The sequence below is a fragment of the Pristiophorus japonicus genome, chromosome 11 (genome assembly GCF_044704955.1).
Source record: "Pristiophorus japonicus isolate sPriJap1 chromosome 11, sPriJap1.hap1, whole genome shotgun sequence".
NCBI classification, from domain to species: domain Eukaryota; kingdom Metazoa; phylum Chordata; class Chondrichthyes; family Pristiophoridae; genus Pristiophorus; species Pristiophorus japonicus.
In genome coordinates, this window is record NC_091987.1 from 78,952,396 (window position 1) to 78,975,922 (window position 23,527).

At 41.5% G+C, this 23,527-nt stretch overlaps 1 protein-coding gene across 5 annotated transcripts in view; it reads left to right on the plus strand.

Moving 5' to 3' along the window:
• The window catches only part of LOC139276107 (suppressor of tumorigenicity 14 protein homolog), a 141,587-nt gene that overhangs the window by 85,387 nt on the left and 32,673 nt on the right, over positions 1-23,527 (plus strand). For 2 of the 5 annotated variants that reach the window (XM_070893608.1, XM_070893610.1), the window contains exons 12-14: positions 1,532-1,636; positions 5,357-5,464; positions 15,718-15,852. In XM_070893608.1, the coding sequence (XP_070749709.1) occupies positions 1,532-1,636; positions 5,357-5,464; positions 15,718-15,852 (348 nt within the window). Of the gene's footprint in view, positions 1-1,531; positions 1,637-5,356; positions 5,465-15,717; positions 15,863-17,759; positions 19,158-23,527 lie in introns of those variants that run through there. The other 3 variants (XM_070893609.1, XM_070893612.1, XM_070893613.1) reach the window with 3 other exon arrangements.

Below are 23,527 nucleotides of genomic sequence, written 5' to 3' on the forward strand. Positions count from 1 at the left end.
AGATCACTGTTGTCGTCCTTTACTATGTCACCCCTTCTGAAATCTATATGTGAAGGCTAATCATCAGGACACTGTTGTAACCTGCCTTCCTCTTCTCTGTCTCCAGATTTGTCAGATGATGCCAAGGCAGGCCGCAGTACATCCAGTCATGCCAGCAATTCACAACACACAGCATCACTCACTTTCTCCCTCCCAAGCATGAACTCAGATACTTCTGACCTGTGGGATTTAGATTTGAGTGGGATATACAGCATATGTGTGAAGGTGCACTGCTAGTGACACAGCAGGAAGAGGAACTAGCTGTTCCGATGGCCATCTTGCATTGTTCCTTGGCTGATCCTCCCAGGCATCTTGATCTCTTGCTTTTTGAAGTAAGGATGTTTCTGAGCATCAAGCCTTGGTGCAGACTCCAGGGACCATGTTAGTGTGTTATAGGTGGAGGCCATACCCATGTGTAACACCATGCAGGGTGGCTTCACAACACTACTGTCCATCATGGAACATGTGGCAACTCCAGGGACATTACACATGCTTAGAGTTGCCCATGCCGGAGGCCCTAAAGGTGCTTCTCACGTAGATTCTCAGACTACTGCCATAGAAGCCTATGGTTCCAAAGTTAATGGTCTATCTCTTCTGACATTAGCAGGATTGATGATCAGTTACAGAGAATCATGGGCAAGTGCTTCTTTGATCTCATTGGTGACATTACATCTGATGTCTTGTCAATCAATGGCCATAGTGAGGAAGAGCCCAGTAGCAGAACATAACTGAATGTGCATGGATAATGTTGCTGTCTCTCAAAATGCCACCAAATCTGGATCCTCCCTTTTCCCCACTCTGATGCCTGTGCAGACATCAGAAAGCATGGCTCAGACTGCCCATGCGGCCTGCAGCAGGTCTGTCTCAGGACTCAAATGTATGGAACAAGAGCCAGCTGAATCCCAACGAGCTTCTGTTGACACACAGCAGCCAGTCACTACATCCATTCCTACTGCTGAGGCAACACTTAAATGAAAAAAGTTTTTTATTAAGTCTTGTCTGTTTGCAGGAATACCCCTCCATGATTGCAGTGCCTGTGGTTTCTCCTTCCCTCTCTTGTACTTTGCAGCCCTCCTAAATGTATGATTATCTTTTAGTTCTTGGCTCTGATGAAAGATACTAACCTGATTTTTTTATTTACAGATTTAAATAACTGTCAGTTAACTCAAAAGGAAGTTGCCAATCAAATATAATTCATACCAATCCCACAGAATGTTTGCATTGAATTGAATGGCTAGGCCCTTATGATTAAGAAAAAAACAACTAATTTTTGCAACTATGGCATGTTTTCTGTGAACGAGGCTGGATTTTAAACCCTCATCCACCATGACAAAATTAAGGAAGCTAATACCACTAAACCTCAGACAAAAATGCCTCACTTTTGTCAAAGTCCATTGTTCAAATTTATATTAAGTACTGTCCTCTACAAATTTTATTGTGGAGAAAATAGATTGTCTTTTTACCAGAATTACTAAATTTATTGTTTAACTAGCATGCCCGAACCAATTTAAATGCAAGGATGGATCATGTATTTCTTTAAAGAACCACTGTGATGGATGGAGAGATTGTCTGGATGGCAGTGATGAAACGAAGTGCAGTAAGTTTTCCCATTTACCTTTTGAATGAACAGTTCTTTATTTACACTAACCAAATGGTAAAAGACACATAATATAGTGCACAAATTGTAATTGCTTTTCAAAAATAATGCGAGGTGCAAACTTTGTACATAATTCAGAGAGATAAAGTTTGTAATTTCTGAGGTGCTGACAGTCATGATCAGGATGTTGATGTGATCTAGCTAGATGGTACCTATTTTCCAACTGTAGCAAAACTGTCCTAGGGAACTACAAGCTCATCACGTTACCATCAGTACTGAGTAAAATAATGGAATCAGTTATCTAGAGTTAACATGAGAACTTATTGTAGCATGATCTCGTAAATGGCACCCAGCATGGATCAAAAGTGACTAACCTTAACTTTCTAAGTAAGGGGTATTTCAAGCCATGGAGAGTGTACAGCATAGATTCACCAGGATGAGTAACTATAGTTACAGGAAGAGACTTGAGATACTAGGGGGGTAATTTTTAACTTCAATGGGGGCGGAAAAACTGGCATTATTGTATCAGCCGCCCATTATACACCCCGCCTGATCTTCCTTTCCATTGATTCTGTTCTGGACACCGCCTGATTTTCCTTTCTCTGTGTGAACTTGGTTTATTTTTAATATGTACTCATTTGATGGGATATAGGGTGCAGGGAAAGTGTTTAGATCCAGGGTCATCACCGATCATAGAAATTGCAGCACAGAAGCAAACCATTAATTCCATTGGGCATGTGCTGGTGACAGCTGTTCAACTATTCTTGTCCTCGTTTCCTTGTTTCCTTTCATATTCTTCCTTTTCAATTTTATGTTATAAACTCTGCCTCATCTTGCCTTACGTGTGGTAAAGAATTCCTTGCACTAATAACCCTTTGTGTGAAAACATTTTTTTCTAATTTTGTCCTTTGTTCTTCTAGTGATCACTTGGTTTTTGCCCCACTTTGCTACCAACTTGCCAACCAGTCAAAATAATTAAGCACTGTTTATCGTTTCAATTTTTCATAATTTTGTAAACCTCTATTAAACCCCACCTAATGTTCTCTGTAAAATCCCTAATTTTTCAAACTTTCTTCACAAATATAAGCCCTCTTTCTTGATATAATTCTATTGAATTGTCACTGTATTCTTCCTGTAATGGGGTTTCCAGAACTGCACGCTGCATTCCAGCTATGGCTTAATAAGTGACTTGCACAAATTCAACAACATTTTTGTATTCCACTTTTTATATTCAAAGCTACTATGTGTACAATCCAGAATTCCATTTGCCTTTTTAATGGCCTTTTCTATCTGCACTCTCACCTTTTTATCTACACCTCAAAGGGTAGATCTTGACTTTGTGCGATAGTATTAAACGCGAGAAAAAAATTATAAATTAGCACTGACCAAACAATTTTTGCTTGTATTTCATGTAATAGAGAAGGGAGCACTTGATAGTTCAATGGATCAATAAGATGTCTCTTTAAATGGGTGTTGGATGTTCGGTAGGGATATAGCAGAGAGCCGGACTAATGATCTGGGGACTATGGGCCCAAGTTTCCACATGATTTGCGCCTGATTTTTAGGAGCAACTGGTGGAGAACGGACTATCTTAGAAATCGCAATTCTCCACATTTTTTTTTCTGCAGTTCTAGTCAGTTAGAACAGTTCCACTTTGGAACAGAATTTTTTCTTCAAAAGGGGGCGTGTCCGGCCACTGACGCCTGATTTCAAAGTTTCCACAGTGAAAACGTACTCCAAACTAACTTAGAATGGAGCAAGTGAAGATTTTTGTAGAACTGAAAAAACCTTGTCTACACATTAAAAAATCAGGCGCAGGTTACAAATTAGGCGTCCAGAACGAGGTGGGGGGGAGGGGGGGGGAAGGGAAGTCATTAAATTCTATAATAAATCCTTATTTATACTTCTACAAATATTATACAAATTAATCCAACCTGAATAAACATTTATAAGCAAAGAAAAGATTAAATAAACCATCTTCCTACCTGTGTGAAAGTGCTTCAGCCAGGGAGAATACTGCAGGCGTTCGTGCCGCTGAGCGGGAGGGGGGGGGGAGGAGAAAGCCGTTTGTTCCCGCGGGGGGGGGGGGGAGGAGAAAGCCGTTTGTTCCCGCGGGGGGGGGGGGGAGGAGAAAGCCGTTTGTTCCCGCGGGGGGGGGGGGGGAGGAGAAAGCCGTTTGTTCCCGCGGGGGGGGGGGGGAGGAGAAAGCCGTTTGTTCCCGCGGGGGGGGGGGGGGAGGAGAAAGCCGTTTGTTCCCGCGGGGGGGGGGGGGGAGGAAAAAGCCGTTCGTTCCCGCGGGGGGGGGGGGAGGGGGAGGGAAATGGCTGCCTCAACTTTCTGAGGCTTCCTGCAGCCTTCTCAGTGCTGATGTGCTTTTATTAAAAAATGTTCAAAAATTAAACAGCTACAAAGAACTACAAAAATGGCCGAGTGCCAATGTTTCCTTCACACTGCGCGTGAGCGAACGCTCCAACGCGCACGCGCAGCGTTGCCGGCAGGAAAAAACTATTTTAAATGGTACCTGCCCCCTCCCTCTTACAAAATCAGCGCGAGTGTAGGCTCCGCCCCCCTGGGCGCTGCGCCAAACAGACAAGGAGCTGCAGGGCGCTCCAGAATTGCGCGTTTTTTTTCCGGCGCCGTTTTAGGCGCAAAAAACGGGCGCCCAGCTCGGAGGGGCGCCCGTTTTTTATCGTGTGGAAGCTTGGGCCCATGATGTTGAGTCTCGCCACTGCAGCTGGGGTATTTAAAAAGCTAGTATTAGTAATGGTCACGGCATGCTCCGTGAACCCTGCCTTGTCCAAGATGGCGGCCGGTGAGCCCACTCCCCCGGGCGGTCAAAGACTGACCGGGCCTGGAACCGGGGGCAAACATGGAGCTTGTGGGCTCTGATCTGGGGCCGCAGGCCTACACCAATTACGAGCACCATCGGAGCAGGCCGGGGAGCAGAAGGAGCAGTGTGGCGGTGTATCTCTCCAGGGAGCAACACATGATGGAGCAGGAGAGCGACGGCTGTGAAGAGGGCGAATAGATTTGGTGTCACGAAGATCCAGATTGATGATTGTAAAGCAGGAGCGGTGAGGTCGGGGCGGAAGAGTGGCGAGGTCGGGGCGGAAGAGTGGCAAGGTCGGGGCGGAGGAGTGGCGAAAGATTGTCGAGCGACGTGATAGTGGCCCAGGAGAGGTATGAGTTCGGGGCCCAGAAGAGCCGAGGGCCCAGGGGCAGCACAGGCCAGCCCACACTGTGATATGTGTGTGCACTAGGTCTCCAGTAGCAGAGCTGGTCTCCAGTAGTCTTAGTTAATCCTTGCCACTGGACCAAGACCTAGCTCTGTCAAGCCCATGTGATGGTTGGTGTGCAACGGTCACCACACGTTAAAAAAATCCACGCAGAGGCATCTTTCACCCTACAATATGTAGCTCGGGACCTGGAATATTAGGTTCTCATTGAAACACCAGTGAACTTTTTGGCGTGGAAGCAAGTCCTCCTCGATTCGAGGGACCGCCTATGATGATCATGAATGTAAAACGTATGATAGCATGTTAGCAGTCCATGGACTGCAATAAAGTGACAATATTCTCAAGATTTCATGTAATAATACATTAAGATGAGCAAATCAACTCTGAATAATTCAAGCTTATTTTGGTCTTGCTTATTAATTTTCAATTCTGTTGTTCCTCGTGATAACTAGTTGGCTGTCATTTGTTTTTGATAAAATTGCAGACTGTTATTTCACATGCCCAAGTGGAAACTGCATTCTCCATGGATCTGTTTGTGATGGAATAAATGATTGTGGTGATGAAAGCGATGAATTAAATTGTACAAGAGCAGGTAAATGCTTATAAATTCAACTTTCATGTTCCTGCTTTATTATAATATTTCTTGGAAATAACTTGCTTCAATGTATGCACAAGTTGACCAATAAATCTTAGTGATATGATAATTTCCTGTATAACAAATATGATTTTTTGTGAAGCTTTTAATGTGATAGACCTTGTGATTTAGATTTCATAGATAAACCTTTCTCAGCCTTAGTCACCAGGAGTGAAAGTTCTATAGGGCTCAAAATTGGCCAGAAGTTGCTCTGGTTTTTTTGGTGCAACTTGATTTTTCTGGAGTATCTTAAAAATCCACATTTTGCACATTCCATTTACGCCAGTGTAAGTGAGTTAGTTAGGATTCTTTTCAAAAGGGGCATTACCAGCCACCTACACCCGTTTTGGCCATTTAGGCCACTTTGGCCAGCTAATAGTTACTCCAAACTAACTTAGGCCAGCGTATGTGGCCATTTGTGAAAACCCTTGCGGAGAGGTAAGAAATCAGCGCAGGTAGGTACATCGGAGGCCAGCTGACTTGACTAAAGAATGTGAATAGGATCAAACAGCTATACAGGACATCATATGACAAACTTCGCAAAGTTAATTTACTATGCAATAGAAGCATTCATGGAAGCTTAAACTACAAAAATAAAAGAAGTAAAAGATAGTTGAATTAAATTGCCCTAATCTCACAACTAATTTAAACAACTATTTGTTTGCAGTGATTATACTGGGCCAAAATTGAGCCCATATTATCTAAATAAATTCTACTTCAATAAATAAGATATTCTCTCAGTGTTCCTCCATCACTTATGTTCTTCTTTCACATTAGCACTAGGTAAATAGGCTTGACAAATGGTCACCACTATTCACAAGAGACAAAACATATTTACATAAATTTTTCAAAATATCAAAATAAAAAATAGAAGTAAGTCCTACCCTACCTTCATCTTCAGCCGGGAAGGCAGTGGGCTGGCCTGTATGGTAGGCCACTCGGCCTGGGATAGGGGAGGGATGCATCGGGTCCCACGCTGCAGCATGCACACTGAGAGTCTGTGGGCAGGAGCTACGGTGCATGCACACTCCAATGCACATGCGCAGACGTCCCGGCACTGTTTTCAGTGCGGGACGCTGGCTCTGCCCCCGCCCGACTGGCCACGCTATGCGAAGATCCTGGAGAGGCCGGACAGCATGCAAAGCATCTCCCGTGAGTGCGCCGAATAAATGGGTGGGCCAAGGAAAAATAAGGGGAAAAAGTCACTGGTGGGCGTAGTCTATAGGCCCCCTAACAGTAGCAACTCTGTTGTCGGAGTATAAACCAGAAAATAGTGCGGGCATGTAAAAAGGGAACAGCAATAATCGTGGGTGATTTGAACCTCCATATTGATTGGACAAATCAAATTGGTCAGGGTAGCTGTTATATATGTAAACCTGTATATGCTTTGTGTAGCCACCAGAGGGCTCATCTCCTGGAGTCCCAAGCGATCCCACAATCCCTTGGGAGCACAGGTACTTAAGGAGGCCACATAGGCTGGAGAGACACTCTGGAGACCTGCAATAAAAGACTAAGATCACACTTTACTTTGAGCTCACAGTATCTAGTCAGACTCTTCATTCATACATAACAGTAGCCTTGAGGAAGAGTTCATAGAATGCATAAGGGATGGGCTCCTTGAGCAGTATGTAATGGAACCAACCAGGGAGCAGGCTATCTTGATCTGTTCCTGTGCAATGAGACAGGATTAATAAACAATCTCTTAGTAAAGGATCCCCTTGGAATGAGTGATAAGAGCATGGTTGAATTTCAAATTCAGATGGAGGGTGAGAAAATTGGATCTCTAACCAGCATACTAAGCTTAAATAAAGGAGACTATGAAGGTATGAGGGCAGAGTTGGCTAAAGTGGACTGGGAAAATAGATTAAAGTGTAGGACGGTTGATGAACAGTGGCGAACATTTAAGGAGATATTTCACAACTCTCAAGAAAAATATATTCCAGTGAGGAGAAAAGGGCTAACTAAAGAAATAAAGGACAGCATTCAATTAAAAACAAGGGCATACAAAATGGCCAAAACTAGTGTGAAGACAGAAGATTGGGAAGCTTTTAAAAGCCAGCAAAGAATAACAAAAAAAAATGATTAAGAAATGGAAGGTAGACTATGAAAGTAAACTAGCACAAAATATTAAAACAGATAGTTTTTAAAGGTATATAAAAAGGAAAAGAGTGGCTAAAGTAAATGTTGGTTCCTTAGAGGACGATAACGGGGAATTAGTAATGAGGAACGTGGAGATGGCAGAAACTCTGAACAAATAACAGTAGAGGACACAAACAATATCCCAACAGTGGATAGTCAAGGGGCTATGGCGGGGGGGCGGGGGGGAGAGGAACTTAACACAATCACAAAACTAAGGAGGTGGTACTCAGTAAGATGATGGGACTAAAGGGAGATGAATCCCCTGGACCTGATGGCTTGCATCCTAGGGTCTTAAGAGAAGCAGTGGCAGGAATAGTGAATGCATTGATTGTAATTTGCCAAGGTTCCCTGGATTCTGGGGAGGTCCCAGCAGATTGGAAAACTGCAAATGTAATGTTCCTATTTAAAAAAGGAGGCAGACAAAAAGCAGGAAACTATAGTCCAGTTAACCTAACATCTGTGGTTGGGAAGATGTTGGAGTCCATTATTAAAGAAGCAGTAGCCGGACATTTGGAAAAACATAATTCAGTCAGGCAGAGTCGGCATGGATTTATGAAGGGGAAGTCATGTTTGACAGATTTGCTGGAATTCTTTGAGGATTAAGCGAACAAGGTGGATAAAGGGGAACCAGTGGATGTGGTGTATTTGGACTTCCAGAAGGCAGTTGACAAGCTGCCACATAAAAGATTACTGCACAAGATAAAAGTTCACGAGGTTGGGGGTAATATATTAGCATGGATAGAGGATAGGCTAACTAACAGAAAACAGAGAGTCAGGATAAATGGTTCATTCTCGGGTTGGCAATCAGTAACTAGTGGGGTGCCGCAGGGATCAATGCTGGGACCCCAACTATTTACAATCTATATTAACGACTTGGAAGAAGGGACTGAGTGTAACGTAGCCAAGTTTGCTGACAATACAAAGATGGGAGGAAAAGCAATGTGTGAGGAGGACACACAAGATCTGCAAAAGGACATAGGCTAAGTGAGTGGGTAAAAATTTGGCAGATGGAGTATAATGTTGGAAAGTGTGAGGTCATGCACTTTGGTAGAAAAAAAATCAAAGAGCAAGTTATTATTTAAATGGAGAAAGATTGCAAAGTGCTGCAGTACAGCGGGACCTGGGGGTACTTGTGCATGAAACACAAAAAGTTAGTATGCAGGTACAGCAAGTGATCAGGAAGGCCAATGGAATCTTGGCCTTTATTGCAAAGGGGAAGGAGTATAAAAGCAGGGAAGTCTGGCTACATTTATACAGGATATTGGTGAGGCCATACCTGGAATACTGTGTTTAGTTTTGGTTTCCATATTTACTGAAGGATATACTTGCTTCGGAGGCAGTTCAAAGAAGGTTCACCAGGTTGATTCCGGAGATGAGGGGGTTGACTTATGAGGAAAGGTTGAGGAGGTTGGGCCTCTACTCATTGGAATTCAGAAGATGAGAGGTGATCTTATCGAAACGTATAAGATTATTGTAATGTCTGTAAGCTTGTAATGTTTGTAGCTCTACACTGTGGATGTGGACGTATTGTGTACTGCAACTGCATAGTTAATAATAAACAGAACCAGACAGATTTCCGGAGGCTTCCGAGAGAGCTGCCTGCCATGTTGGAAGCTGTGTGTGCTTGTGCTCTGTGAATATATCACATTTGGCGGCGAGATGGGATTTTTCGGATGATTTAAAGCTTAAATTTTGTTGGTGAAGGATTCAGCCAGCCGACAGAGACTTTTTAGGTTTCTGTCTTTGGAAAAAGCTACAAAATCTGAGGTAAAATACAGCACACAGTGTGAACAGCTAGAGATTAAAATGGCAGGTGTAATCGGACATTTGGGGGAATATAGACACGACCGGGAATGTTTTAAAGCATATATGGATCGGCTAGAAATGTATTTCACTGCAAATAACAGAATCGAAGTTCCAGACAGTGCAGTCCAGAACCGGGCTGTGTTGGAACGTAAGAAAGCGATCTTCTTATCGGAGGCGGGTCTGGCATTATACAAAACCCTTGTAAATCTGCTTGTGCCTGACGAGCCAAAGGACACAACGCTTAAAGAGATTTTAACGAAGCTGGAGCAGCACTATAACCCCAAACTGTTAGAAATTGCTGAAAGCTATCGTTTTGGGATTCGGAATCAAAAGACTAATAAAGCATCAGTGATTACATCGTAGCATTAAAAAAGCGATCAATGCACTGTAATTTTGGAAACTTTCAAAACTGAGCATTACGGGATTGTTTTGTTTGTGGGGTGAAAAATGATGCGATCAGAAGGAAGTTATTGATGACGGATGACTTGACTTTTGAGATTGCTTGTCAGACAGCGAGGTCGATGGGCATGGCCGAACAATATTCCCGAGAATTAAATAATAATTACGGTCGTCAGTCAACCGAGGTAAATCACCTGCAGGTTCAAGGTAAAAGATGGTGGGGGCCCAAAGTCTCAGAAACTGGAAGTTCTAACAGAACGTCGAAGTCGTGCTATAGGTGCCTGGGACAACACATTGCTCAAAGTTGCAGAAAGATTGGGCATCTTGTGAAGGCATGCCGACTGAAGGGTAAACCAGTTTTTAAAGCTATGAGTCCAGCATTCAAAGCTATGAGTAGAAATCCCAAGAGACTACATAGCATGGAAGAACAACAACAGGACGAGGAGATGTTAGAGCTACACGTCATCAGGAGCACGAGTTTAACGGACAGCGATTCGGAAAGCATCAAAATCCACATAGATGTTGTAGGATTCAAGATACCAATGGAAATTGACACAGGTGCATCCGTGAGTGTAGTACCGGAGTCACTGTACCTCTACAAATTGCGTGATTTTCAACTGGAGAAATCCAAGATGGAGCTGCGTGGCTACTCGGGAGAGAAAATTCCTGTGGTAGGTCGTATCACCGTACCGGTGAAATACAAGGATTAATTTCATAACTTGCCTCTAATAGTAGTGAAAGGAGACAAGCCTGCCTTACTAGGAAGAAATTGGTTGAGCTCACTGAAGCTGGATTGGAGTAAGATTTTCTGTGTGGAAGCGAAATTTTCATCAACGGATGAGGTTATCAAGAAGTATCTGAAGGTGTTCTGTGAAACAGGCAGTCCGATCCAAGGCTTCAAGGCGAGTGTCAGGGTACAGAAGGACACTAGATCGGTTTACTACAAGCCACGTTCCATACCATATGCACTCAAGGAGAAAGTTGAGTAAGAACTCAAAAGACTAGAGACTGAGAACATTATTTGTAAGATAGATCGATGTAATTGGGCTACACCCATTGTTGTTGTACCTAAGTCCGATTGTAAGGTAAGATTGTGTGGTGATTATAAAGTAACCGTAAACCAGGTTCTCGAGGGTAATGTCCCCAATACATTGCCGAATATAGAAGATTTGTTCTCAACACTGACAGGTGGTCAGATCTTCTCAAAACTGGATCTTACGAATGCCTACTTACAGCTTGAACTAGATGAGGAGACCAAGTCATGTTTGACTATAAATACTCATCTAGGTCTATATCAATTTAATAGGCTACCGTTTGGAGTGTCTTCCGCCCCTGCCATATTCCAAGGGGTGATGAACCAGATTTTGCAAGGTATTGAAGGGGTAGTATGTTATTTGGATGACATACTAATTTCAGCACCAAATAGGCAAATTCATAATAACATATTGAATGAAGTCCTCAAACAGCTAGAGAAGCACAAAGTACGAGTGTCTGCTTGTAAGTGTGAGTTATTTAAAAACTCAGTGGAGTACTTAGGGTACAGAGTAGACAAAGATGGTTTACATCCAATCATGGAAAAATTGGATGCAATTAGAAATGCACCCACTCCCAGGAATGTCACTGAACTTCGATCATTCTTGGGTCTTTTGAACTTTTACGGGAAGTTCCTACCAAATTTGGCTACAGTATTACATCCACTGAATGAACTTTTGAAAAAACAGGTCCATTGGAAGTGGTCAAAAGAATGCGATACAGCATTCAAGGAATGTAAAAGCAAATTAGTAGAGAGCACCATGTTAGTTCACTGTGACATATCTAAGGAGATTAAACTAGCATGTGATGCTTCTCTGTATGGAGTTGGGGCAGTGATCTTTCATGTATCACGAAGTGGGGAGGAGAGACCAATTGCTTTTGCTTCACGCACTCTCAGTGTCAGTGAGTGTAATTATGCGCAAATTGAAAGGGAAGCTTTGGCATTAATTTTTGGGGTCAAGAAGTTTCACAAATACTTGTATGGTCATAAGTTTACCATTGTTACGGACCATAAGCCCCTAACAGTAATCCTCCATCCAAAGTCCCCAGTTCCAACATTAGCTGCAGTCCGAATGCAGAGATGGGCTTTGATTTTGTCAGCATATACATATGATATTGAATACAGACGATCAGCTGATCACTAATGCTGATGCAATGTCTATATTGCCTTCCCCATTACAAGTTACACCCGATAGGGAAGAACTATTTTATTTTCCATACATTGATGAACTGCCAGTCACAGCTGAAGAGATTGGTAGAGCAACCAAACGTGACCCAGTGATGTCAAAGGTGTATGAGTATATTGCAAATGGATGGCCAAACCAGGTAACAAACACATCCATTCTTCATTCATAGGAATGAATTATCAGTCGATAAAGATTATATCATGTGGGGTGCAAGAGTGGTTATACCAAATAAATTTAGGTCCAAATTATTAGGAGATCTCCATGACCAGCACCTGGGAATGTGTTTGACCAAGAGTTTTGCACGCAGTTATTTATGGTGGCCAGGTCTTGATCAAGATTTAGAGTACATCGTGAGTCAGTGTACGACATGTCAATCGGTAAGCAAGCAACCACCACCAGTACCATTAAACCCATGGAAATGGCTTCCCAGGGTGTGGCAAAGGCTACATATTGATTTTGCTGAGTTAGATGGACAACAATTGTTCATTGTGATTGATAGCTATTCAAAGTGGGTTGAGGTGTTTCCAATGTGGAAAATAACAATAAGTAAAACATTGGACATTTTATGAAAATTATTTTCTTCATTTGGCCTCGCTGAAGAGATTGTTTCGGATAATGGACCACAATTTTGTTCAGAAGATTTTGCACAATTCACGAGCAAAAATGGTGTGAAACATACCAAGACTCTACCATACCATCCTGCTTCGAATAGTGCAGCAGAGCGCACTGTACAAATTGTAAAACGTGCCCTCATAAAACAAATGTTAGATCCAAATCCAAGGAAATGACAGTTGTCATTGGATCACAAATTGGTGAATTATTTGATTACATATCGAAATACTCCTCATACAACTACTGGTAGAACACCAGCAAGGTTGTTTCTCAAACGACAGCCACGAACCAGATTCTCTTTGTTAAAGCCAAATTTGGCACAGTCTGTAGAAGAGACACAATTAAGACAGAAAGAGAATCATGATAGAGATAGAGTAAAAGAGAGAAGAGTGAAATTAAACCAGAAGGTGAGAGTGAAGAACCATCACCATAAATGGTTAAAGTGGTTATCAGGAAGAGTGGTGAAGATATGTGGTCCTCACACATATTTGGTAAAGATGTTTGATAATGGACAGGTTAGGTTTGTTCATATTGATCATATTTTACCTACAGACATGGAAGGAGTTGAAGGTGGGAATGAATCAATTATTTCTGACTCATCAGATAGTTTTGATCCACAGTAGCAAATCTTAAATCCATTGTACTGGAAACAAATCCAGGAGAGAATCAGAATGAAAGTCTGAGTCCGAGTCAGGAAAACAAAGAGCCTGAAGTTAGAGTGAGTTCAAATGAAATTCAAGGAAATTCCGTGGAGGAAAACGTTCCTCAGTAGGAGCCTCGAATAAGTGTAAAATCGACACCATGTTTGGAAGTTTCTGTTCGAAAGCGAAGGTATCCTCTTCGAAACAGAAAACAAGTGGTAAAGTTAAATTTGTAAATATGGAAAAAAAAAGTTTATATCCTGTGTTATGTATAAACATGAAAGTTATGTATGACGTTTGTTTTGATGGCTTCTTCATTGAGGAGGGAGAAGTATAATGTCTGTAAGCTTGTAATGTTTGTAGCTCTACACTGTGGATGTGGACATATTGTGTACTGCAACTGCATAGTTAATAATAAACAGAACCAGGCAGATTTCCGGAGGCTTCCGAGAGAGCTGCCTGCCATTTTGGAAGCTGTGTGTGCTTGTGCTCTGTGAATATATCACAATTATGAGGAGGCTTGTCAAGGTGGATGCAGAGAGGATGTTTCCACTGATAGGGGAGACTAGAACTAGAGTGCATAATCTTAGAATAAGGGGCCGCCCATTTAAAACTGAGATGAGGAGGAATTTTTTCTCTGAGGGTTGTAATTCTGTGGAATTCACTGCCTCAGAGAGCTGTGGAAGCCGGGGCATTGAATAAATTTAAGACAGAGATAGACAGTTTCTTAACCGATAAGGGATTATGGGGTTATGGGGAGCAGGCAGGGAAGTGGACCTGAGTCCATGTTTGGATCAGCCATGATCATATTAAATGGTGGAGCAGGCTTGAGGGGCCGTATGGTCTACACCTGCTCCTATTTCCTATGTTCTTATGTTAGGATTTAGTTTGTGAGTAAAGTGCTGACATTTTAAGGTGAAGCAGTAGAATAGAATGAATGCTATCAGCTAGATGGAAATGTCAGTCCAACAGATATATTTTTACATAAAATCTAACCTAATTATAACTTATTAGGAATGTAGATCATGCAGATATTAATGGTAACTATAAATTGTATTTGTGAGATTAAAGAATCTGTTAACTTTTTATACCAAAGAGAACTTCAAGAAAAATATGAGCTAACACATAAATACCAGAGCAATGTAAAGCAAGCTTGCAAAAAGAAACCCAGCAACTTTGCAACATACTATTGTTTGGTAAAGTACATAAATATTACTGCCTGCTGCAAAGGTTCATATTATCATGAACATAAAGCATTTAAAAGTCATTTATAGTACACTATTTGATTAGATTCCGGTCAGGGGTCTGAGGTGGTCTGGTAATCTCCTTCTTGTGGCATGATGTCCCCAGCACAGTTGATCCAGTGGGATGATTGTTGGGGCATTAAAATACTTTTTTGAGCCTGTTTTTGGACGTTTAGCTCAGTCAGAAACATATATAAATTGAACTGGATTGACCTAAAACTGACTGCAGAATGAATAAAGTCAGCCATAATTTAGGCTGACACTTCAGTGCAGTACTGAGGAAGTGCTGCACTGTCAGAGCTGCTGTCTTTCAGTTGAGATGTTGCACTGAGGTCCTGAAATCATGAAAGACACTATATAAACGCAAGTATTTTTTGTTTTATTTGTCAGTGAGTTGGCTGGGACCCAATTCCAGCCCACAGTACAGGTAGTGATATTTCAATTTGCTTTGTACAAGGAACACAGTTAATATTCTCCAAGTATTTCTCTAAATGTTAATGGAAAAATGTACAGGGAGCCTCAAAGGGGGAAAAACACACATCCAGCAAAGAGCGTATTGACAGGCGTAAGTCACATGAATAATTATTTTTGCAGTAGACTTAATCTAATTCCTGTACAAATGGGTAGATTCTTAAATGAGCATGAAGATTGCTGAAACTGTGCAAGTGAGCTGCTGATGGGGTGATGTAAGAGAGTATTATTGGCTGATTGGAGCCTGTCTCCATTTATTTAAATTGGTAGATAGAGTAGAGCGTTATAGTGGAGTTAGGATTAAATGCTCTGGTTTATTCACAGCTAGGTTATCAATTACTATACAAATGATAAATGGCAGAAAAGTTAGTTTTCTTGAAGAATAGAGGTATTCATGGAATGTTGGAGAACAGGAACCTTTCTGTGATGCTCAAAAGGGTGCATTTTACGTGCAAGCAAATTTAAAGTTTTTCCCTCTGGCTGATGTTTCTGAGTGTCCCAGTAGATGTAGCTATTGAACTGTGTTTTCATTTAATTTATATCTAGCCAGCCATTTTAAGTGACCAATATTTCTCATGTATTTGAGGAGTTTGTAAGTGATGCTGGGATGCCTAGAAAAGCTCTGCAAGTTTTGATTTTCATGATGTAGTAATTCATTGAATGATGCAATTTCTCACCAGCAATCCTTCCTTCGGTGCATAAAGGCTGCTCCTTGTCATCATATAAGTGCCGTAATGGAAAATGTTTGAACAAGGTTAACCCAGAATGTGATGGGAAAAGAGACTGCATGGATGGATCAGATGAATCAGGCTGTGGTATGTTGAGGTAAAATGTGGATGTGGTATACAGCAAGGCATGATCATACACCGGGTCATATTTTTGTTGGATACATTTTTATTACCCCCTGTAGTGAATAATACCAGCGGGGAATGTCTTCATTGTGCTATCCAAATGGTTTATTTTATATCTTCAGCATTTCTCTTGACATCACTTATGCCGTGAAATTTTATCTGTGAAATCCGGTTGGTATTTTAGCAAAGGCATTAACCTATTCGTTTTAAATGCTGAAATAGCAGATGGAGGGATTTTGTAACAATGTTTTAATGCATTTGTTATTAATATTACAAAATAACCTTAACTGACTTAGATGTACATTTACTGCTAGTTTACAAGTCTAAATGGAGTGCAAGCAGGATGAACAGTAAAATGAAAACTTTATATACAGTACCTCTTTGTCATAACACCATACTATTTGCATCCCCATTGAAATAAGTTATGTTAAGGACTGGAAGTCTGGTTAATTAGACTTCAGATCCAGCTTCAGAGATTATGAAATTTGCATTCTTTAAAGCCAAAACCCAAGGGGTGCAACTACTTCAATAAAATCAGAATGGCTGTGGTTCTTACATAAACTGTTACGAATAGATGATACTGTTATTTAAGATTATAGAGCAGCTTTTACTTTTTCTAAAGAGTAAGGACTGCCATTTTGATTTCCAGAACCTGGAACAAATGGATGTGCTACCCTCACCTGGTTGCCTTGCTTTACATAGATGACTGGGGATAAGATGAGTACAACACTAGGAAAAGGCCAGTTACAAACATCCTTCTCAACTAAAACAATGCCAGATAATGCTCCCTCCAACTACTGACTCTCTGGGATTGAACAGATGGATCATTGCTTTGAGGCCATGTACACCACACTATGGGGATCGTCACAGACTGTAGGAACTAGATTGTTTACTAGAGACTATCAGTCATTTTTTAAAAAGAAACAAAATAGCCCGAAGGTGGACTAAATCCAGACTGTGTTTGTCCATGGCCCAAGTAGCAGGGAGGATTCACCTTACTGAATTGCAAGGCAAGTTCAATCCCTTCATTTCAGAATGCTACCTGCACAGGACAAAGCAGCAGCTGTTAAAGTGTTGCTACACACTACTAAATGAGAGTGGACTAATTTTGTCATTTAACTTGTGCGTGTCATTGCAGTGTAGAGGTGTGCATTTAGTTTGCAATAGAGCAATGTGGAACACTCACACTTTTTCAGATAAGTCATTGGAGGTCCTGTTTCAGGAGGTGCAGCAAAGGAAGGTGGTCCTTTTTGGAGCCATCCCCTTGTTAAATCACAGGACCAAGCTACATGATTGGAGGTTGAAGACCAAGTTAATGCAGTCTTCCAGATCCATTGGACCTGGGAGAAAATGCAGAAGAAGTTCAGTGGCATCAGAAGTGCCATGGTAATTGTACATACTTTTGTGCACATATTTACTCTTTGGCCAAGGAAAGTATGGAATAAATCTATAATTTGAGCTGCTACAATCTCAGTGAGATAGCAGACAAAGCTTGGAGACCAGCTTTGCCTTTTTTCTCAACACTTATTGCACAGAAGTTGCGGGGCACAATTCTAATTGGGCAACAAAAACCTTCAAAATTCAGCTCTGAATGAGTATTGACAGCACCAAGCAGCGTGCACACTACTTTGCAGTGCTGATAAGCAGAGTAGGAGGAGGACTTGGCACAGTGTTGGTATTTGGGGTGATCTGGCAGTTGCAAACATCTTTATGGGGGTGCTAATGTATTTTAGGCACTGCTTGCGCCTGCAGGGCAAAATGTTGACTGTGTACTAATTTGACTAATATTTTGCTGCTTTTAACATATGATAAGCTGCATAGTGCCAACATGCTGAAATGGGTTATCTACCCTTAAACTTGTCTTGGTGCAGGGGAACCGCAAATGGCAGTAGGCAGAACGTTAAGTGGCAGTGCTTTACAGGTACTGCTTTGGCGACTCTATTTGGAGGAGAGAGCCATCCTGCAATAAGAAGCAATGCAAGAGCACTATGGATTGAGGTGACAAAGCAAGTAAATGTTGTCCCACCTGTGGCAAAACCGGGCAGCAAATGAAAGTTGGCTGGGCTTCATAAGATTGCCAAGATAAGTGCGTTAATATGTGACTTAATTTCACACTGATGCCTTACACTGTATGTAAACTGCACTTCAAGCTAAACTTTGTGTACCATCACAGAGGCACTTTGCCAAATATACCTTGTACCAGGACACTGTACAATGGATGTTTAAACCCTGGAGAGGGTCCAGAGGAGTAGATATGTGGAGAGATTGGAGAAGCCGGGAATGTTTTCCTTAGAGCAGAGAAGGTTAAGGGGAGATCCAAAATTATGAGGGGTTTTGATAGAGCAAGTAGGGTGAAACTATTTCCTCTGGCAAGTAGGTCGGTAACCAGAGGTCATGGATTTTAAATAATTGGCAAAAGAACTAGAGGGGAAATGAGAAATGTCTTCACCCACAGGGTTGTTAAAATCTGGAATGCACTACCCGAAAGTGATGGAATCAGATTCCATATTATCTTTCGAAAAGCAAAATCTACTAATTTGCAGGGTTAAGGGGAAAAAGCTGGGATGTGGGACTAAATTGGACAGCTCTTTCAGAGAGCACAGGCATGATGGGCCACATGGCCTCCTTTTGTGCTGTAAGATTTTATTCTATTCTATAGATCGATGTGAGTACCCTGTGTACCCTTAAATGTGGTAAACATGAAGAACACTGCCAAGTCGAGGTCTTTGAATGCTGCATGTTGGCCTGGGCACTTGTGCTATTCTTTACAACATATATTTATTTTATATCTGTTTGCAGAAGACTGCACATAACATATGTGCAGACAGAAGGGGAGAAGGAGATCATCTACGCTGTGACCTTTAACTCCTAATGAGGGGAGAGTATTGGAGATTCTGGACTAGGAGACAGTAGAATGAGCTTGGTGGTCTTCCAAAAGTTCAGGGCTATATCCTTTGCTTTTCATTCCATATCTCCTTATTTGATCTAGTATATGCCACCCCTTTCCTCCACACACAGACACCACACCTTAACACACAGTAATGTGAAGTTGTGTTTTAAGGTGGGTCATACTGTTAATATTGTAAGTGATCTTTTCTGCTAGGTTTCCAAGAGCAAGTAATGTCACTGTCCACTCACCAGACCTAACCAGCCATCTTAAGTACCCTATGTCACCTTCTCCTACAATGCCAAATGCCAACACAAATACATCTACATGAAGCATTAAGATTAAGTGAAGAGGAGAAAGTGTCAAAGAAGCAATCTGCTGCTTGGAGTGTGATCTTGAAGACTCCTTGCCAAGCCCAGGATTTAGAACTCACAGAGACTGCCTGTGAATATAGTTTGATAGTTCTACATCAGTACCTGCTGGAGCCATTTGATGATGTGCCAAGCAGCTTGTTCAGTTTAGGATGTCTGTGGAGAAGACGTGCAACTTCACGATCACTAGACTGAACTCCAGATCACCACAGTGAACATAGTTGGCCAAGATTATCAATTCATGCATGGTTTCCATCACATTTGCTTTGAGTTTGGCAATAAAGACAGTGGGGTCCAACCTTCAGCTGTCTTGTCACCATGTTGGAAAACTGATTATGCAGGGCTTCAGCAACCCCTTTGTTTGCTGGCACAAATAATGCAAGTGTCTTTGAGAGTGACATCACATTCATAACACTCACTACTAATGGGAATTCGGGTATGTAGGCCCAAGCAGCCAATACATCAATATCAAAGTAGCACCTGTAGTATAGTAACAGGACCATCTACTGACCCAGCGCAAGGAGGTACTGGGCCATATTTATTTCTCGAAGCAGGCACTGACATACAGCAGCTAGCTACTTCACCTTCTCCTGAGCTGTCGAAAGAGTTAGAAAATGCACATAGTTAGGAAGTGGAAGACACTGTCACATGATTAAAACACGCTGCACTGATAGAATAAATAACATTTGGATTAACAGATACACTAATGTGACTTTATTTTGGAGTGGGCAGGTTAGAGGGATATTGAAGGGGAGACAATGGTAGCAGGGTTAAATGGCATAGAAATAATTTGGCCGCTTAAAAGCCACATATGAGGAGTGCAACACAACTCAAAGATAGAGGATACAAAGTAATGTTCTGTGGTATGCTTCCAGTATTTGGGAAAGGAGGAGAATTCACCCCCCAAAAAATGAGTGGCTGAACATGGTGTGAGAACAACAACGCTACCTTCATTAATAACTGGTAATCCTTCCACAATAAAAAGCAGTGGTACCAGGGCAATGGGTTACATTAAACCAGGTATGAACAAAAAGACTAGACAAGTGGGATGGGGGGCGGGTGGGGTGGAGAGCAGGAAAGAAACTAAGGCTAACTAAGGAAATTAAGGATGGAATCAAATTGAAAACAAAGGCATACAATGTTAGAAATTAGTGGTAGGACAGAGGGTTGGGAAATTTTTAGAAACCAACAAAGGATGACTAAAAAAATAAAGAGGAAGAAGATAAATTATGAGAGTAAACTATCAAGAAATATAAAAACAGACAGTAAGAGCTTCTACAGATATATAAAAAGGAAGCGAGTAGCTAAAGTAAACATTGGTTCCTTAGAGGATGAGACTGGGAAATTAATAATGGGAGACAGGAAAATGGCAGAGACTTTGAACAAATATTTTAAGAACATAAGAAATAGGAGCAGGAGTAGGCCATTTGGCCCCTCGAGCCTGCTCTGCCATTCAATAAGATCATGGCTGATCCGATCATGGACTCAGCTCCACTTCCCTGCCCGCTTCCCATAAATCTTTACCCCCTTATCGCTTTTGTATCGGTCTTCACAGTTGAAGACATTAAAAGCATCCCAATAATAAGAGATAATCAAGGGGCTATAGGGAGGAAGGAACTTAAAGCAATCACTATCCATAGAGAAAAAGTACTGGGATAATGGCGGACAATTCCCCTGGACCTGATAGCCAGCATCCTAGTGTCTTAAAAGAAGTGGTTGCAGAGAGAGTGGATGCACTGGTTGTAATCTACCAAAATTCTCTGGATTCTGGAGAAGTTCCAGCGGATTGGAAAACCGCAAAGGTAGCCCCTATTCAAGAAAGGATGGAGACAGAAAGCAGGAAACTGAAGCCGAGTTAGCCTAACATCTATCATTGAGAAAATGCTGGAATCTATTATTAAGTAAGTAGTAGCAGGACATTTAAAAAATCATAATACAATCAGGCAGAGTCAACATGGTTTTATGAAAGGGAAATCGTGTTTGACAAATTTGCTGGAGTTCTTTGAGCATGTAACAAGCAGGATGCATAAGGGGGAACCAGTGGATGCGGTGTATTTGGATTTCCAGAAGGTATTCGATAAGGTGCTACATGAAAGGTTACCGCACAAGATAAGAGCTCACGGGGTTGGGGGTAATATATATGGAGAAAGGATTGGCTATCTATCAGAAAACAGAGTAATTTTCAGGTTGGCAAACTGTAACATTGTGCGGTGCCACAGGGATCAGTGCTGGGGGCTCAACTATTTACAATCTATATTGATGACTTGGATGAAGAGACCGAGTGTATTGTAGCCAAATTTGCTGATAAAAAGATAGTTAGGAAAGCAAGTTGTGAGGAGGACAGAAATAATCTGCAAAGGGATATAGATAGGTTAAGTGAGTGGGTAAAAGTTTGGCAGATAGAGTCAAATGTAGGAAAATGTGAGGTTATCCATTTTTGTATGAAGAATGAAAAAGCAAATTATTATTTAAATGGAGAGAGACTACAAAATGCTACGATTCAGAGGGATCTGGGGGTCCTCATACATGAAACACAAAAATTAGCATGCAGGTACAGCAAGTATTTAGGAAGGTAAATGGAATGTTGGCCTTTATTGCAAGGGGGATGGAGTATAAAAGTAGGGAAGTGTTGCTATAGCTGTGCAGGATGTTGGTGAGACCACACCTGGAGTACTGTGTACAGTTTTGGTCTCCTTATTTAAGTAGGAATATACTTGCATTGGAGGCAGTTCAGAGAAGGTTCACGATCTGAAGGGGTTGTCTTATGAAAAAATGTTGAGCAGGTTGGGCCTATACTCATTGGAGTTTAAAAGAATGAGAGGTGATCTTATTGAAACAAATAAGATTCTGAGGGGGCTTGACAGGGTAGATGCAGAGAGGATGTTTCCCCTTGTGGAGGAATCAAAAACTAGGGGCATAGTTTCAGAATAAGGGGTCGCCCATTTAAAATGGTGATGATGAGGAATTTCTTCTCTCAGAGGGTCGGGAATCTTTAGAATTCTCTACCCCAGAGAGCTGTGAAGACTGGGTCATTGAATTTATTTAAGGTGGAAATAGACAGATTCTTGAACTATAGGAGAGTCAAGGGTTATGGGGAGCTGGCAGGAAAGTGGAGTTGAGGCCAAGATCAGATCAGCCATGATCTTATTGAATGGTGGACCAGGCTCGAGGGGCCAAATGGCCTACTCCTGCTCCTATTTCTTATGTTCGTAAACAGGATTCCAGACATGACTGATCATAATGTAGAAGGCAATTTATAGATAGGCATTGACACAGATACCCAGAAATATATCGCTCTGTATATTAGATATTGCCTTGAAACAGAAACCAGGCATGGACAGACACAGGGGAACATGAGACGAAGCAAATCTATAATAAGTTGTATATGGATAAATTAGAAAAAAAACATGGCGGAAGTGGAAACTGTTGTGCCGGTAGGGAACACTGATGTGGTGCGAATACCAGAATCATGACCTAATCCAGAGGATAAAATTAATGTTATATTCAGGTGTATAGAGTACTTTGAAACAATGAAATGGATAGAAACGAAGATGGCATAACAACACTAGGCAGGTAAAAGTAGTTGATACTGTGGGAGGTAGAAAGCTCGCAATCACTGATGCAAATAATCCGTACTAATACTAGGGCTATCTATGGACCACTAGGTGAGCATAAGGAGAACAGTTTGCGTTATGAAGAGATAAGAAGGGTATGTGAGAACAGGAAAGTTATTTTAGTGGGAGTTTTCAATCAACCAAATATAAACTGAGAAAATCCAAATTGTTTACCAGTCGGAGCTGGTAGATGCATTGCATGATTACTTCTTGACCCAGTGTATCAAGGAAGTCATAATGGGCAATGCTTATCTTAATCTGGTACTTGTAAACGATCCAGAAAGTGCCAAGGAAATGGAAGTTGTAGCACCCCAGGGGGACAGCAGCCACAGCATGATAATGATTTAGGAGTCTGTAATACCCAGCATTAGGAGCCAGATACATAACTTTGAAAGGGGTAAATTATATGAAATGATGGAACAAGTAATATGAATAAATTGGGGAAGGTTGCTCAGCAACACTTCAGGAGGAGACAAATGCAACATTTTTAAAGGTATAATGTGGAGCTTGGAGGATAAATACATTCCCAAAAACAACAACAACAGACTAAACTCACAAGGTGCTAAATGGATCCTGTAGGGAGAAAGGTGAAGGGGTTCACTGGGTTGAGTACAAGAAATTGCAGAAATATATTGAAAAGATGATCAGAGGCAATAAGAGACCTGGAAAAAGCATAGCAGCTGAAGATAAGTATAAAAGTAAAAAAACAATCAGTATCACAACAGCAAGAGAGCAGTCGGAGAAGGGGTGAAAACTATAAATGTGCA